The 15,877-nt window shown below is 37.1% G+C and overlaps 1 protein-coding gene across 1 annotated transcript in view; it reads left to right on the top strand.

Annotated features, from left to right (window-relative positions):
* The window catches only part of RGS7BP (regulator of G-protein signaling 7 binding protein), a 28,632-nt gene extending 13,811 nt beyond the window's left edge, over positions 1-14,821 (top strand). The window contains exons 2-6 of the mRNA XM_017736438.1: positions 4,381-4,552; positions 5,974-6,104; positions 10,327-10,474; positions 11,756-11,826; positions 13,795-14,821. Of these exons, the coding sequence (XP_017591927.1) occupies positions 6,041-6,104; positions 10,327-10,474; positions 11,756-11,826; positions 13,795-13,886 (375 nt within the window). The 5' untranslated portion in view covers positions 4,381-4,552; positions 5,974-6,040 and the 3' untranslated portion in view covers positions 13,887-14,821. The remainder of the gene's footprint in view (positions 1-4,380; positions 4,553-5,973; positions 6,105-10,326; positions 10,475-11,755; positions 11,827-13,794) is intronic.
* The last annotated feature ends 1,056 nt before the right edge of the window (positions 14,822-15,877 follow it).

Raw genomic sequence — 15,877 nt, forward strand, 5'->3', positions numbered from 1 at the left:
CATGCACTCCTCAGCAGGACATGGGGAGAAGACAGGAAGAACAGGAGTGAGAAAGATTGGGTGGAAATAGAGACATTGACTGACTGTAGAGCAGCCTTGACTTGGGAATGATTACCCTAATCTATTGCCAATTAAAATAAAAATAATTACTAATGTAGGTAGTGGGAAAAGACACATACTAAGCTAGCACCTTTTCTACCTCTTTTCCATGCTCAACTTCACTCCAGGCTCCTGTACCTACCCCCACCCTCCTGAGAGGTGCAGGTGGGATGGCAGTGGGGGGTTCCAGTCCTTACCAATCTGCTTTGTTTCTCCTTCCTCCTCACACTTTTCCTCAGCTCTAGTGTGGGCTTCTGCACAGGCAGCAGTCCTGTCAGGAAAATCTGCTCTAGCTTAGGCTCTCCACAGGTGGCAGTTCCTTCAAAAATACCCATCTGCTCTGGTGTTCTCTGTGGGCTGCAGGGAAGATCTGCTCTGCCATGGAGAACCTCCTCCTTTCTCTTACCCTGATATTCTCTGTCTTGTTTCCTACTCCTTTTGTTCCCTCTCTCTCCCTGTGGCTATTTTTGCCCTTTTTAAAAATAAGTTTTTGTTCAGCAGATGAACTCAGCTGTGTCCTGCCAAGGAGTCCTTGCAGAGCTGCAGGAACTGTCTGTGTCCAGCACAGGGAAGCCCCCCACCTCATCCCACAAAGGGCACCCTGTTGCCACCATCACTACCAAAACCTTGCAAATGCACCCAACACACCTAGTATTACCTAGAGTGGAGTAAGTTTCCTTTCAGTGCTGTTTTACTCATATACAAGAAGATACACTGAGTGATTTGTAATTGGGTTTGTCCTCTAGTGGAACAGATTGGATAGTGCTCTCGTAGTTTACTTCTTGCCCATTCTTCAGTTCAGCCATTAAAACTCACTTCTGAGGGAAGAAGTCTAGAAAATTCTGGTCTGTGACTCCGATAGTTTCAAAACTATGGTTTTCAAAAAAAAAATGTTATAGTTGTATCTAAATTGTTCTAGCCTGGAAATACCTAAAATGTTATCAACCTTGGAGTTAGCAATGTCTCTACAATATGAGTCACTGCACTATGGTTTTGTTCTGCTGGTTGTATCATATACTCATATTGACTCCATCAGTCTTACCAGAGTTATCGGAAATTTACACTGATCTAACAAAACTAAACCTGTTCACATGTCTTCTGTTATTGAGAGCGCTGTTGTAACTGCTTCAAAACAACAATCTGATTTAATAAGAACAGCATTGCAGTCATTTATGGATCTGCTAGAAGGAACAAGCCCTGCTTTTTTCCTGTCTGGACATGGGTGTGGCATAGCAATTGTATCACAGTATTGCATAGAGAACAAAAAACCAATACATGGCACTGAAGCTGACAGCAGTTTGTGTGCATTTTTTAAAAAACAGCCCCAGCAAATGGAAGGAACACAAATAAGAACATTTTTCCAGAAACAGTTTAGAAGAAAACGTCTTTGTTGGACAACTTTTCTACCTGTATTCAAAATAAATCAGCCAGTCTTTTGTTGCCTTCAAAGATCTATGGCTGCATGGTGAAGAAATAAATGATCTGTTTAAGATACAAAAGCAAAGGCAGGTTTAGTAGGCTGTTGCACCTGAGCCATAATCAGAGGGACTTCTTGTACTTAGTATATAAGGGGATTGTCACCCTTTTCATCCCAACAGAAGCACCATTATGTCTGAGGTAATTTTTGTTCTTCATCTTTTTCATCTTTCTACTGCTTTGTATTTCTCAACCATGGTGTTTCAGATACTGACTTAAAATACAATCTACAGGGTAATATTTGTGGACAGTGATTTTTCACAGCTCATCATGCCAACTTACATTATTTTTCAAGGGAAGTACATATATGGAGCATAAGACAGAATGTGATTATTTAATTTTCACTTTTGGCTTGGCAAATGTTTATTTTCCTTTGGCTTTTGAAAACAAACAATCTTCATTATATGTCTAGATAGTTCTTTCAGCTTATAATATTTTGGAACTATTAATACTTTCCCTTAGAGTTAAGCATAGAACTTGTCAAAACAATGCTTTTACAAGAAGGTTTATCAAACTGTTCATACAGCTTAGCTACTCTTTTAACCAGAGGTAGTACATCTGTTTATGTTTTTTAATGTTGTTGAAAGTACAAATAAATTCTGTTCTGTTGTAAATGTGTGACTAAATTTTTTAAGTTAAATTGAGAATTAGACCATAATAATTTTTCAGTTTTAGTAGTCTTAAGTTTCACTAATTTCAGTGCAAGTGTGAATGCTGGGCACCTGTGGGAATTCAGGAAAACCTCAAGGTGTTTCTCAATTGTAACCAACACTTTGGCAGTACAATAAAATCATCTGTCAGCTATTTTGGAGGAAAAAAAAATTTTTTTAAGGAATTTTTATTCTTTTCCTTCGCATTTAAGGAGGAGCATTTTAGTCATGTTTATTAATGTATCTTGAAATAATTACCAAAATAACTGCGTTCACCTCTCTTAAAGATACTGAGTACTATATGATTGGTGTAAGAGCTCCCTCTGTAGGTTTTATTGTAAATCTCAATCTTAGGAAAATACAAAGGAAAGTAAATTCCACATCTTGTCTGTGCTTTATAAACATACTCAGTTGAACAACATTACATGATTTTTAAAAAGTAGGATTTTATGGAAAGAAAGCCATCGATTTTAACAGTAGTTAAACCATGAGAATGTAATAGATTTACTATAGATTTTATAGACTTAAGTTTATTTTTACAAAAAATTATACTTTTAATAGCAGCTGGATAAACTGCGTAACTTAAGCTACTGTTTTGTATAGGACTAACGCAGCATTTTCACTTTTGTAACTACATTTTATACAGCCAACAATGAGGTGCTGGTCTGTGTCTCTTGGGCGGGTGCTCAGTGCTGTGCTAGCTCTCATATATCCAGCTACACATAAGCTATTAAATAGCTCTGTTGCAAACACCATTTAGCACAGCATTGTGTAAGATTGTGTTATATGAGATTTCTCTTGAATAACTTAATGGTCTTCATAAAAAAATCAGCTAGACTAACTGAACAGCTGACCTGGGGGGTAATATTAGGAGTTTGCATGAACTTTCCTTGTAGATAAATATTATCTTGGTATATAACTATTAAATAATATTTAATATTAATTAATAATAAACTTACCATAACCAGCATTCTGAAATTTATGTCTATACTAGTCCCAGTTAAGCATTTCTCATGGTATGGCATTGAACACACAGAAATAGAAAAACTGATAACACTTTAAAAGGAAATGTTAAGCCCTCTACACAGAATTCAGGGATTATAAAAGAAATCTTGGTGCGCATTCACATCAGAGCATTTGGCTTTCAGAGATGAAAATGAAGCCTATATACATGCATAGAAGGAAATTGGTTGCAAACTAACGGAATTGTTGTGGTCATTATTGCAATTAAACACTAATTAAATAGTTTGAGACAATCAGTGAGGGTACTGGGCTGGAAATAATTCTCATTGTATAAACCTTGTACAATATTTTTCTTCGATACCACTGCTGTTACTCTGGATTTGCAAATGAGAGAAAAATTTTGCCTATAGTCCAAGTACATATGTTCCATATTCTTGAGAAAACAAGAATGGGCCAGAACATGCATATGTTATTGATGTTTCTACTTCTTACTCTCATGCTGTTCATAAATACAGTTTGCAAAAAACCACAGAGATTTATGGCTGCAAAAAAAGTAAATTAAAATGCCTATTATTATGAATACTCTCCCAGCTTATTTGTAAATAGGAAGCCACTAATAAATCTGTATTGGTCCATTAGTTAAGCATCTTATATATAATTGCTGCCTTCCTAGTCTGCACAGTTAAAAATTCTGTCACTAAGAGCAAAAATGTTTTTTAAAAAGTTTTCACCATGTTTGTTTCATAGAAATTTAATAGCTGTATAAGGAAAACACTGTTTGCTTACACCTGTGTGCAGACCCTGAAATCTTTTTGTCAGTGACACCTACAAAGGAACATGGTAAATTGTAAATAAACATGGCTAACAAAAGTCCTGCAATAGCCATGACTTTTGAGAGGTCTGAGGATTTCTAACATCAGAAATACTGCAGAGAAAAGTAGAATTGGCATATTTCAGTTTTATCTAAATCTGCTACAAGGAAATTACCTTGTCACAACATAGTGACTGTTTCTCTCAGGGATAGACTTGTGGTTAAATAATCCTAGTTTTCAGAAGAGCTAGACAAATTCAGCTTGACTTACCTGAGAAAGAGGAGCAGAACTTCTCTTTCTGTCTCCCTATCAAAAGAGCTCTCATCATTGAGCAGAAAAAGGTCATCATTACCATCTCTGGTGGCTTAAATTTTTTGCAGGTTCCACTTTGCACAAGAACATGTATGGGGGAATCCCCTTCAGGTGGAATAGACAAGTCAGTGGCTTCAGGACAGAAGAAACCTTGGTCACAAAGAAATCTTCAGACATCTAGGAAACTTAAGCAGAAACTGAATGGGCCTGTGTGTATATTGGTGGGACTCCAGGACTTAGGTATTGCATGATAATAATAATAAATAAGCAATAGTTTGAAGACTTAAATTTTGGACCTGCATACTAAATATGGAAACCAAATGGATCTCTACACTCCTAAAGTTTTTTCTCTCAAAGTTTTTTCCAAAAAAACTGTGTGCTCATTGAGAAAAGGGCTGCCACAGTAATTGATGCACACATTGCGGGGTGGCGGGGGGGAAGCAGAATTGTGGTTGAACCCTTTTGTTCTGCACCATAGCGTTATTCTGTATGTATGATAAAATGCAGAAAGTATTGTGCATGATAATTTTTCAACAAATCAAGACTTCAGAAGTACAAAAGTAGATGTGGCTTAAGAGAAATGGTCATACTATAGTCTAGCCAAAAGAAATAAAGCTCCTAGGATGGGCTGGTTTATTACAATGTGTTTGGTGTAGCTCCTGTAGTAACAGACCACAGCAATTGTAATTTATGCTCCAGTAATTTCCTGCCTCTTTGATGATGTCCACTTTGTAATGGCTTGGCAGGTGGAACCTATCGTCCTTTGTCTCTTTTGACTAAATCCAGCATAATTTCTCTTCAATCTTTAGTCTTTTCCAACCTTTTGGGTTTTTTTCTTTTTTAGCCTTTTATCTTGTTTAAGCATTTGTTTTTTGTACAATAATTTTTTTCATGACTGCACAGCTTACCACTACTGTGATTCCAGCCCACAAAAGTGATACTTAATGCCTGATTTTACAAGTAGGCATGAGAATTGGTTCCTGGGTGTGGGTAAATTATTTTCTTGGTGTCCTAAGCGATTAATTGGAGGTGTAGGATTTCAGTTTTTGTTTTCAAGATTGTTACTACTTTTCTGAAAAAAGTCTCATGCATCCAATTCTCCTGACAGTGCAGTTGATATCACTACTAATTTAAATACAGGGGGAAAACAAATTCAGGCAGAATGTATAGAACGAGTAGGCTAAACCTGACTTGTTTCTGATGAGAGTGTCTTCAAAGTAGGGTTGATTCTGCTTGATACAGGATTTGTAACCTGAACAGGGACTGTTAAAGTGGCCCTGTAATCTCCTGCATTTTTGTCAAGACCAAGGGTAACTGAGACTGGATGGCAAAAGAATGCTTCATTCTCAAAGAAAATACTAATCCAAAGCTTTTTTAAAGAGGGGAAAATATCTCCATCACTTGTTTACCTGTTTTCTGAAAACATGCAGAGGAGACAATCAGGACATGCAGTCTTACCAAAGACAGCCCAAGTTTAGCAGTGTTAAGCCTAGAGTTTTACAGATCTAAAGAATGCTTTGTAAATACATTATCATAGAAAAATCTTAATAGTTTGTAAAGCAGATTGTGATGTGGTTGCTTGCAACAGTAAAGAAGTGGATTTTATGACCCTTACATCCTTCTAATCTCATTCCTAATTATATTCTTCTCTTTTATTCCAGCCCAGAAGATGGTGAAATTCATCCTGAAATCTGTAGACTATACATCCAGTTGCAGTGTTGCTTAGAAATGTACACAACAGAAATGCTAAAGTCCATATGTCTTCTAGGATCACTGCAGTTTCATCGGAAAGGTACTGAATGGCACAAACACACAGAGAGATGCTAGTTTTAGAAAAAGAACAATCTTTTGGGTCATGAAAGACAAAACACTGTTCTGGTTTTGGCTGGGGTGGAGTTAATTTTCTTCATAGTAGCTATCATGGAGCTACGTTTTGGATTTGCACTGGAAACAGTATTAATAACAGAGGAATATTTTAGTCATTGCTAAACCCACATGAGGTCAAGGCCTTTTCTGCTCTTCACCCTACCCCACCAGTGAGGATGCTGAGGGGGCACAAGGAGTTGGGAGAGCACACAACCAGGACAGCTGACCCCAGCTGACCCAGGGGATATCCCAGACCGTATGGCATCGTGCTCAGCATATAAAGAGAGGGGGGAGGATGAAGGAAGGGGAGGGCATCCAAAGTGATGGCATTTGTCTTCCCAAGTCATCATTACTCATGAGATAGCCTTGTTTTCCTGGGGATGGCTGAACACCTCCCTACACCCATTGGGAATGGTGAATAAATTCCTTGTTTTGCTTTGCTTGCATGCATGGCTTTCATTTTACTTACTAAACTGCCTGTACCTCAGCCCATGAGTTTTCACCCTTTCAGTAGTCTCAATCATCCCACCAGGGGCGAGCAACTGAGCAGCTCTGTGGGACTTAATTGATGTCCGAGGTTAAACCACAACAAGCACCAAATTGTAAAACAAATTATATATTTCTGTAGTGTGTTTTCAGTTACTAAAAAGGAGCTCTATTTCTGTTAATCATAATTCTTACAGAAGTGTGTCTTATCAGGTATGTATCACTAATGTCCTCGCCATTAAAAAGTCTGATTCTTTTTAAAAAAGAGTATTCCCTTAAGTTTTGGCTGTCATTAATCAGACAAGTGGGCAAACTTAGTAATGTTATTAGATATATTTGTTGGGCAAGATATGTTATTAATAGTGTTGCTGTTACTATTCATTTTCTTAACTCATTGCTGTTTCCAGTAAATTGTTCTTACCTTAACCCACGAGCTTCACCTTTTGTGCCTCCAGTTCTCAACTCCATCCTGCCCCAACAGGAAAAAGGGAGGGGAAGAGGGAGAAAGAGAGAGAGAGAGTGGCCTACGGTTTGGGAGAGTGTCAGTGATAGCACTAAATTGGGAAGTGCCATTCCTAAAACACTGCCATAGCAAAAAATAGATAAATACGGTTTAAAGATGCCTACCTTTATAAAAGCAGATACTAGATTTGGAAGGGAAATTTCGCTTCAGTGAAAATGCATCTCTGTAATCATTTCATACTTGATTAGCTGCCTACTGAAAGGAAGATGTAGAAATGCTGATAATTTACTGAACAGTTTACTTAGTAACCTCATTGCTCAGTGATGGCACAGTCATCAATGAAAAACTGGGTAAAGACAAGACAACGTTCTGTAATGAACTGTAATAAAGGTTTCGTAATGAACCTTTTGAATTTCCTGTCATGCTAAAATAGCCTGTAGTGTACTTTTCATATCTGGCTGTAGAATACTGCTAAAGCCAGGGATATTTTTATTATTAAAGTAAGAATGAGAGCTTTATAACTGTTTAACTGAGCTTCTCAATTATTTTCTCAAGTTTGATCCTCAGCATTATTTAACTAAATTGATTTAATTTCATACTAAAAGCATTTTCTGCTTCTTAAAGTTAAAAAAAGCTGAATTGCTGGTGAGAAGAGGAAGAATACATCATTGCAACTAAAACTATTGAAAATCTTTCCACTGACTAAATTGAAAGTAAAATTTAGGGTTCGTATCCATTTTTGAAGTATCTATTACAGAAGATAGCCTTACCTGCCACTGTAAGGATGAGATTTAAAAGCTTTTGTTTCCCTGTAGGCTCTTACCAGGGTAGAAATGTTAAGCCTAAATCATACATTATTCAAGCAAAGCCTGTATTATTAGATGACTCTTTAACTGCTTTCAAGTGACTGAGCAAATGATCTGAAATTCAAGAAAGGATTCATGAATTGCTCACAATATAACAGAATTACTGGTAAAGAGCTTTTTTCAGTTGAAAAGAAATCTGTGTTGTTCATTCTGGCAAATCTGCAAGAGCTTGTCTTTGTGCTAACAAAAAGAACATTATGGTCTCTGCTTCTGTCCTCAAGCTGAGAGAAAGAACCTTTACTATTATTTCATCTAATGCTTTTATTGTTTCTATTGAAACACCTTTCACATCCCTGAAGGATGCATCCTGACAGCATGTCACCAAAGGTCAGGTCAGGGTTCCACCATAAAACTTTAAAATAATGGAACGATCCTCTAATACCCTGTTTCATCAGTAACACCTTGTGATATCAGTGGCAAATGGATGGTTTACCTGAAACATTTTAAATGAAAAAGTAATATGTGGAGATTTTAGTAACATTGTGTTATGAACTTCTTGCCGTGGGAAAAAATAAGGAAACTTATATGACTGAACGACGACAACTGTACCATATGAATCACCTTAAAATACCAGCATAAGCTGCAGTTAAGGACAAGAAAAATTTGAAACACCTGCAGGGGTGATACAGAGTAAAACATGTAATCTGTGAAGCAGGCTTACTCTGCTGTTCCACAAGCAATTGAGTCACCATTCAGCATAACTGTTTGTAACCATCAGAAAGGTCTTGGTCTCTTTCTCTATGTCTCCCCTCCCTTATAATGCCTTCACTTCTTCCTCCTTTCCACTGCTTTTGGAAAGGAGTGGTATGATCCTCCTTCTCTGGCACTTGCTCCTGAACTTGTAGGGTTTTTGACTGACCTTACTTAAACCACTTCATAAGAAAACATCACATTTTATTTTCCCTTTTGTTGGGGTAATCCTCTACCATTTCAATGGCTAAAGTGGATCACAGAAGGATTTGGCAAAGCACAAGTTAGCAATGGATGCCAGTAAGCAGCAAATAAAGGATACAGGACATTCTTTCATAGAGGCTAAACTTGTTATGGTCAATTCATGCACTCTCTAGGATTCACAGTTAGGTAACTGTGGGCTTCCTACTGGCTTTAGAGAGTATTAAAACATTAAGCAAGTATCTTCTGTAGCCTAGGCGACATCTGGTTTGAGACAGGTAGCTAAGAATAACTTGTTTTTCTTTTTTTCAAAGGAATAATTTACCAGAATGCAACTGTTTGGAGAACTTGCTCAAAAACATTATCTTATGATCCAGGAATTTCTAGATTTAAAAAACAAGGTTACCTACCTGATAGCTGGGATATGTATTTGTGATGTGGAAGAGCAGTGTACCATGGTCTGCAGTCTTGATTTTAGCATCCTACAAAAATGGGCTGAATGACCACTGCTCTATTAGCTGGTCTTGCTCTTCATGTACTTTGTCAAACCTTACAGGAACTACTCAGATTTGTCCTGATGTCAAAATTTTTCAAATTGCAAAAATGGTGAAATGAAAAAACATTTCCTACTCATCTTTTTGTACTGCTGGTTTGAATGTTGACATTTGTCTGGGATGCACTCCAGTGTGAATTTTCTTCTGTATTTGGTGCCAGAATTGTAGCTGCCACTACAGAAAAGGAATGCTACCAGGCAATCCAAAGGAGATTTGCAAGATTACCAAAATATCCTACCAATGGTTAGCTCTCTTGAGTGTTCCACTATTATGATCCAATCCTTTATCCTGTTCTCTTCCTCACAAAAGCCCTGGAAGATCTGTCATGAAGCCCCCCTTCAATTTCAATACTATTATATTTAATTTCCATACAGTGAGAATGAATTAGGTCGGTGTCAACACAGAAATTCAGAACATAATACATTTGGGCTGTGGGTGGTGCCAGCTTTATATTGCTGTTAAATCATAAAGTACAAAATTTCACATTTTTGTCTTTTGTTTTCCCTTGGTATTACTGTAGTACTAGGAGACATGAATTGCAGTATTCTTCAATGTCAAAATTTTGAAGTTGTTTCCAAAATGTATGTTGCAGTTTCCTCACCCTGTTCAATTTTGTCTTCCGGCTTTTATTTTGTGTTGCATGAGAGCTAGTGGAGTTCAATTGTACCCCTTCAAATTGGTAAGAGAAATATATGGCAGCTCTCAGGTTTGTAGCTTGGTGTGGTCTGCTCTGCTTCTGAACACTTCTTACTCAGAGTTTGCATTTAAGCAGTCTTTTCCTCCATTTGTATTGTGCAAGGTCAAGTTCAAAGCATGAATTAGATAATTTGAGTATCCATTTTAATCAATAAATAATAAGGATATATGTTTTGTTTAAATATTTTAAAGGAAAAGAACCTTGCGGCCCACCCAAGATCTTAGATACTAAAGTGGAGGAGAGTTCCGAAGTACCGATCTTAGAAGACACATCATTATCACCAACAGATATTCAACAGCATCTATGGCAGGTTTCCACAGATATTGAAAACACTGAAAGGTATGTGTAGCACTTCATTCCTAAACAAATTTCTTCCTAGAATTTATGTAGTCTCTTCTAATTTGACAACCAGTGTTACTCCTATGAAAAGTATAAGTAAAATAAATAACCTGTTACCTTTTCTGGTACATTTAACAGAGTTTCTGATTTTGTACCTGAAATCTGCCGGACTCCAGTTCTGCATTCCTAAATCAAAACCACAGAATCTAATTCATTTCAGTTAGTTCTGCCCATAGGTTTAAATTCGGAAGTTTTAGGAGGGGAGGGGAATGTAATCTATAGGTCTGTTGTAGTGGTGTTCTCTTACCCTCTTAACTATGCAGTTGAAAGACAAAAATGAAACTGTTTACTAGAGAGTAATACTGATGGCAAATATTTCTTTGAAAAAAATACTATTTTGAGGCTTTGTATATTAAATTGCTGCAGAGATTAGAATTGTTGTCATGCTTATTTACATAAAGCCAAGCTCTGTCCTACAGAGGCCACAGTGTGGAGAATAAAACAGAGCAATTTTTTACTAATTGTGCTCCTGCATTTCTAAGAACCATTTTATGTGCAGATGAATTAAGCAAGACCGTATTGGTTTTAAATCCTGAAAGCATTAAGACATTACAAGCCTATAGGTCTACCATCAATGTGTAAAACAGAAACGATTTTGAAACTTCTGGCCTCTTTCAAAACATATCAAAATATAATTAGCTTTTGGAGATGATGTGTTATTATCATATTTTCCATCATGTGCCTTTCAGAAAATCTAATGCCAGAGTCCTCCTAAGGCAGGTGAGACAGATAGCCTTGTTTTTAAAATTTTCATTTAATATGTAGTGTTAAGTACCATGGGTTAGTTGCATGTATTATAATTTTCTGCTGAACAGTGAAACACATTCATGGCACAAGCTACAAAATGCTGATAAGGGCTATGAAGTTGACATTAGTACTAGCTAATACTAATTTTAAGACACATTGTGTGTTCTGCCACTAGGATCACATTGTGCCCCCAAAGGCTTTTAATATGAAATATTCAAGTGCCAGAATAGATCATAAATTTGAACAAGGAAAAGCTAGTATCAGACTGTCATAAAAGTGCTCCCCTGTTAATTTTATTGCCTTTTTTTTGGTATGCATCTTCTGATACATGTATGTAAACCAAATGCTTGCTGTGAATGGATTTTTGTATTTATTGCTCCACTGTTTTAGCATATAAAGCTATACTGTGAGCTACTCCCCATGCAGTCTTCAACTGTTGTTCCATTGTATCTTTTTAAACTGTTGTATCCACAGAGATATGAGAGAAATGAAAAACCTTTTAAGTAAACTCAGGGAGACTATGCCTTTACCACTGAAAAATCAAGGTAGGTTTTGAATTTCTTCATATAAGAAAAATTAAGATAATTAAAGGGTTTGCCTTCCTTTAGATACAAAAAAATCTAGGGTTCTTTAAGAGAGACTACAAAAAGAAAAATCTAGGCAAAAATCTCTTCCCTGCTGATTCAGTGGAGCCAGAATCTAGTATGTGATCTTTGGCCTCTTGAGTTTCACATGAGGTATTCTGGAATTTTATAGATAGGGTATCTACACATAAAATAATGAACTTTTCCCGGTGATATGAAGGCAGAAGCACAACTACTTCCCAGTGTCAGGAGTCCTTCTTTCTCAAAGGTAATGAAGGTGCAAATTGCATAGACTATGACAGGGATCCTTCTGAGTGATGGGTTTGCTTCACCCCTACAAGGCTTGTAGCTTCTGTGACCTGACACTCACTCTGCAGAAAAGCTACTTGCTTTGAGTCTGCCATGAGCCTGCTTATGCCATAGACAGCTATCAGGCACCCGATACAAATGCACAGGTGGGCAAGATCTCCATCCTATGCATGTATTTAGCAATGGGTCTTCATTTTGTTGTGTGCTAAATACTTCACATCTACAGGCACTCTCTTTGTTCATGAGAACAGCATTAAACAGATAATAATTTTTCTTTTTGATTTCTTCTTGATAATGGGTGTTCCTTAATGTGGTGCAGTCTTGGCGCAGTGGCAGCTGATGAAATATGCTGATTTTGTCCTAGATCTCATCCCGAGTAACTAAGCAGCCTAGCATTCATCATAATATGCTAAGAGATGAATATAGAGTGAATGGATTCTTTATACAAGTAAGACTTCATGGCAGGATGGCTTGATGGAAAACTATGTTGAAAGGAAAAAGGGCATCACTTGTGATACAGACCATTGTAAAGACTGGAAGAGTGACAAAAAGTCTACGCCTAGTCTAGAAGAAAAGAGCATGCTGGAAATAAGGAAGGGAAAGACAAATTGGGGGGATATAAAGCACAGAGAAACTTGAATTCAGAGCAGAGATAAAAGTGTACAGAATTCTTCTTTGCTGCCTGGTGTCTACACTGCCCTTCAGCACTGACCAGAAAATCACTGACACCCTGTGCAGCAGGATAGGAAGCATCCCAGAGTTTTAAAACTCTGAGATGTGCCCCAGGATCAGGTAATCATAATTATTATGGAGATGCTGTTAACCAGCACTGTAAGACTCTCAAATGCAAAATTTATTTATTTGCTCTGTGCTCTATGGGAGCTATTGATGCCTTTTCCTAGTCTTAAAATCAAGAGTCATACACGGTTAGAAGGGGAAAAGGGATTTTACCTTGGAATTTATTTTAAGGATCCTTAGGTGCACATGTCCAGTTCATATGCATCGAAATGCACCCCGCCAAGTCTGCCCCCAAAGATCAGGTATAATATTATAGGTTTTACTAATTAGCATATCTATCAAAGATTCCCCAATGAGAGGCTCAAGTGAGCCCCCCTCCCCAAGGAACCTTCCCCTGGATGGTTCTAGCTTAGTTTACAGAATGTGTTCTGGAGAGGACCTTGGGGTGTGGGGCACACTGATCCCCAGCTACAAAGCTTCTAAAATGTTTAGTCTCTTAGCTTGACAAACAAGTCCAAGAATGTAGGCAAAAAGCACTAAGAATACAGAAGTTGTAAAAAGGTATAACAGGGGTATAAAAGAAAAGGCAAAAAATCTTCATGGCATCACTATCACGTCATAAAGAGTTGTCAGGCATTGGAATGACTGCCCAGGGAGGTGGTGGAGGTGTTGAAAGGACTGGACCTGGCACTTAGTGCTATGGTCTGGTTGATGTGGTGGTGATGAGTTAGAGGTTAGACTCAATCTTAGAGATCTTCTCCAACAAATGATTCTGTGATCACGTAGGTGCTGTTAGGACACGTAAATTATATAAACTCTTTCCTGTGTAATCTCTGCATATGTGTACATGCTTGTGTTAAAATGTGGGGGTTTTCATCACAGATGATAGCAGCCTCCTAAACTTGACTCCATATCCACTGGTAAGAAGACGGAAGCGAAGATTCTTTGGACTGTGTTGTCTTGTCTCAAGTTAGAAGATTAAGCACAGAAGCACCAAGGAAATCACAACTTTGATTAAACCACTATTATTTGACTACTGAAAAGATGAAGGTGGCTAATCTTGATTATAAAGTACATTTTCTACACTAGGCTATTCATTTTTGTCTTCTGGTCCATCCCCCTTTTCAAATAAGGGTTTTAATAGTTTTAAGTTACGGTGGTTCAAAAATGGCTGTGGAATAGATCTAGCATATTTAAATCTTTTTGAAGTATGTTTTGCATGCTTACTTTCAGTCACTCAAGACACATGAATTATGGTTCATAGATAATTTTAGAGGGTTTTTTTAAGTGTTTGAGCTGCAGCTAAAAGTTTGTGCATAGTACAGTACTCTTACTAGTATCATATTAAAATCATACTCAACAGTTTTTAAGTATAGGAAAAGAACATTTGATCATTCTCTCACAATCTTTAAACATAGGAAACTATTTAAGAGCAAAACTATTAAAGTTCTAAGACATTCAAACAATATTGTAACAGAGTTTGTACAAAATCTCCAGTTGCTTTTCGTGCTCTCATTCATATTTAGTCTTCCACCGTATCAACTTCAAAGCTTTATAGAAAAATATCTTAATTTATGATACACAAACCATATATGAAAATAGTTAGGACTTGTAAATACAGAGAAATCATAATATCTACAAACTGTATAATGCATAGAAGCAACAGATTTCCTTTTAAGCCAATAGTGTATCTACAAGATTTTGGAAAAAATAAATAATTTATCAAAAGAAGGTGTATTAAAATAGACAATGTAAAACACAACATCAACCCATTTTGTTGCCAGTAGAATTCAAAGCATGGTGTCTGCATATCTCTAAGTACTGATCTAATAAGGCATGCCAGAATTATCTCAGACTGTAAGATATTAAACGTTTTACATTGTTAATAAAGTTTTTTATTTAAACTGAATGTTGTCGTGTTTCTAGTTGTACAGCCAGACTATGTATGTTGTCTGGGTACTACAAAAATTCGTGATCATATTTCCATTTCAACAAGTATGTTTACAAAGATAAAAAAAAATGTATGACTGAATTCTTTAAATAGCACAGAAAGAGGTAACTTCAGTGTGTTTGAAGATTTCAGGTCATGAACTATTCTTAGGCATACATACTCCTAAGCATCTAAAATGGGGAGATCCCTACACACACAAAACTCTGCTTCTCAGAGCAAACACATTTTTAAGAAGAATGGAATCGAAGTCCACAGCACGTTTTTTGAAGTTAATTCTTTAAAGTGTTCTGCACATTTCTCATGAACCTTGTGCTCGCTAATCAGAGCTGTTGTCTGTAAGAGGCAGCACCTACATGTTTTCATTGGAAGTCTTGACACTGAACCGTGCCATAAATCAAATCTCTCCTGATGGGAGAGGGTGTTTTAAAGTCTTTGCAAGGAGTTCAAGAGACAAACGGAGACTTTCCTGGAGTGTCACTGCTGCCAGATAGTTGTTTATTAAGTCTTATCAGAGAAACAGAGTCACTACCATGACCCAGGCATAACACAGAGCAGAGAATGCAGGAGAAAAGACCAATTATCAAGATTTACACAGCCTTTTAAAGATAATTTAACCAATGGTTACTAAAAACATACATTATTTTCACTTTCCTACCAATTATTCAGTAACACAGCCAGGAACTGCAGAATTTTTTGTCCAGTCATCCCAAATTACTTTTACTGCATGTTATAAATAAAGTATGTAATTCGTGCTATTATGTATAAAACTGAAATGTAATAAGACCATGCAGAGACAGCGTTTCAAAATCCCTCCACCAGCCTGGCTGAGAGAAAAATTTCACAACACTAAAAGAAGTTCTCTCACAGATGTAATCAATAAGTGAGGATTCCACCCAGGTGGGGTTGGATCTTATCACTGGGACATTGACACCATCATGATGACTCCATCACCACCTTCTGATATCTACATCTCATCTGATAAGGAATCCGACTTCCAGGAACTAAAAATAACTG

This window comes from Corvus brachyrhynchos, unplaced genomic scaffold (genome assembly GCF_000691975.1).
Source record: "Corvus brachyrhynchos isolate BGI_N302 unplaced genomic scaffold, ASM69197v1 scaffold1786, whole genome shotgun sequence".
Taxonomy (NCBI): Eukaryota; Metazoa; Chordata; class Aves; order Passeriformes; family Corvidae; genus Corvus; species Corvus brachyrhynchos.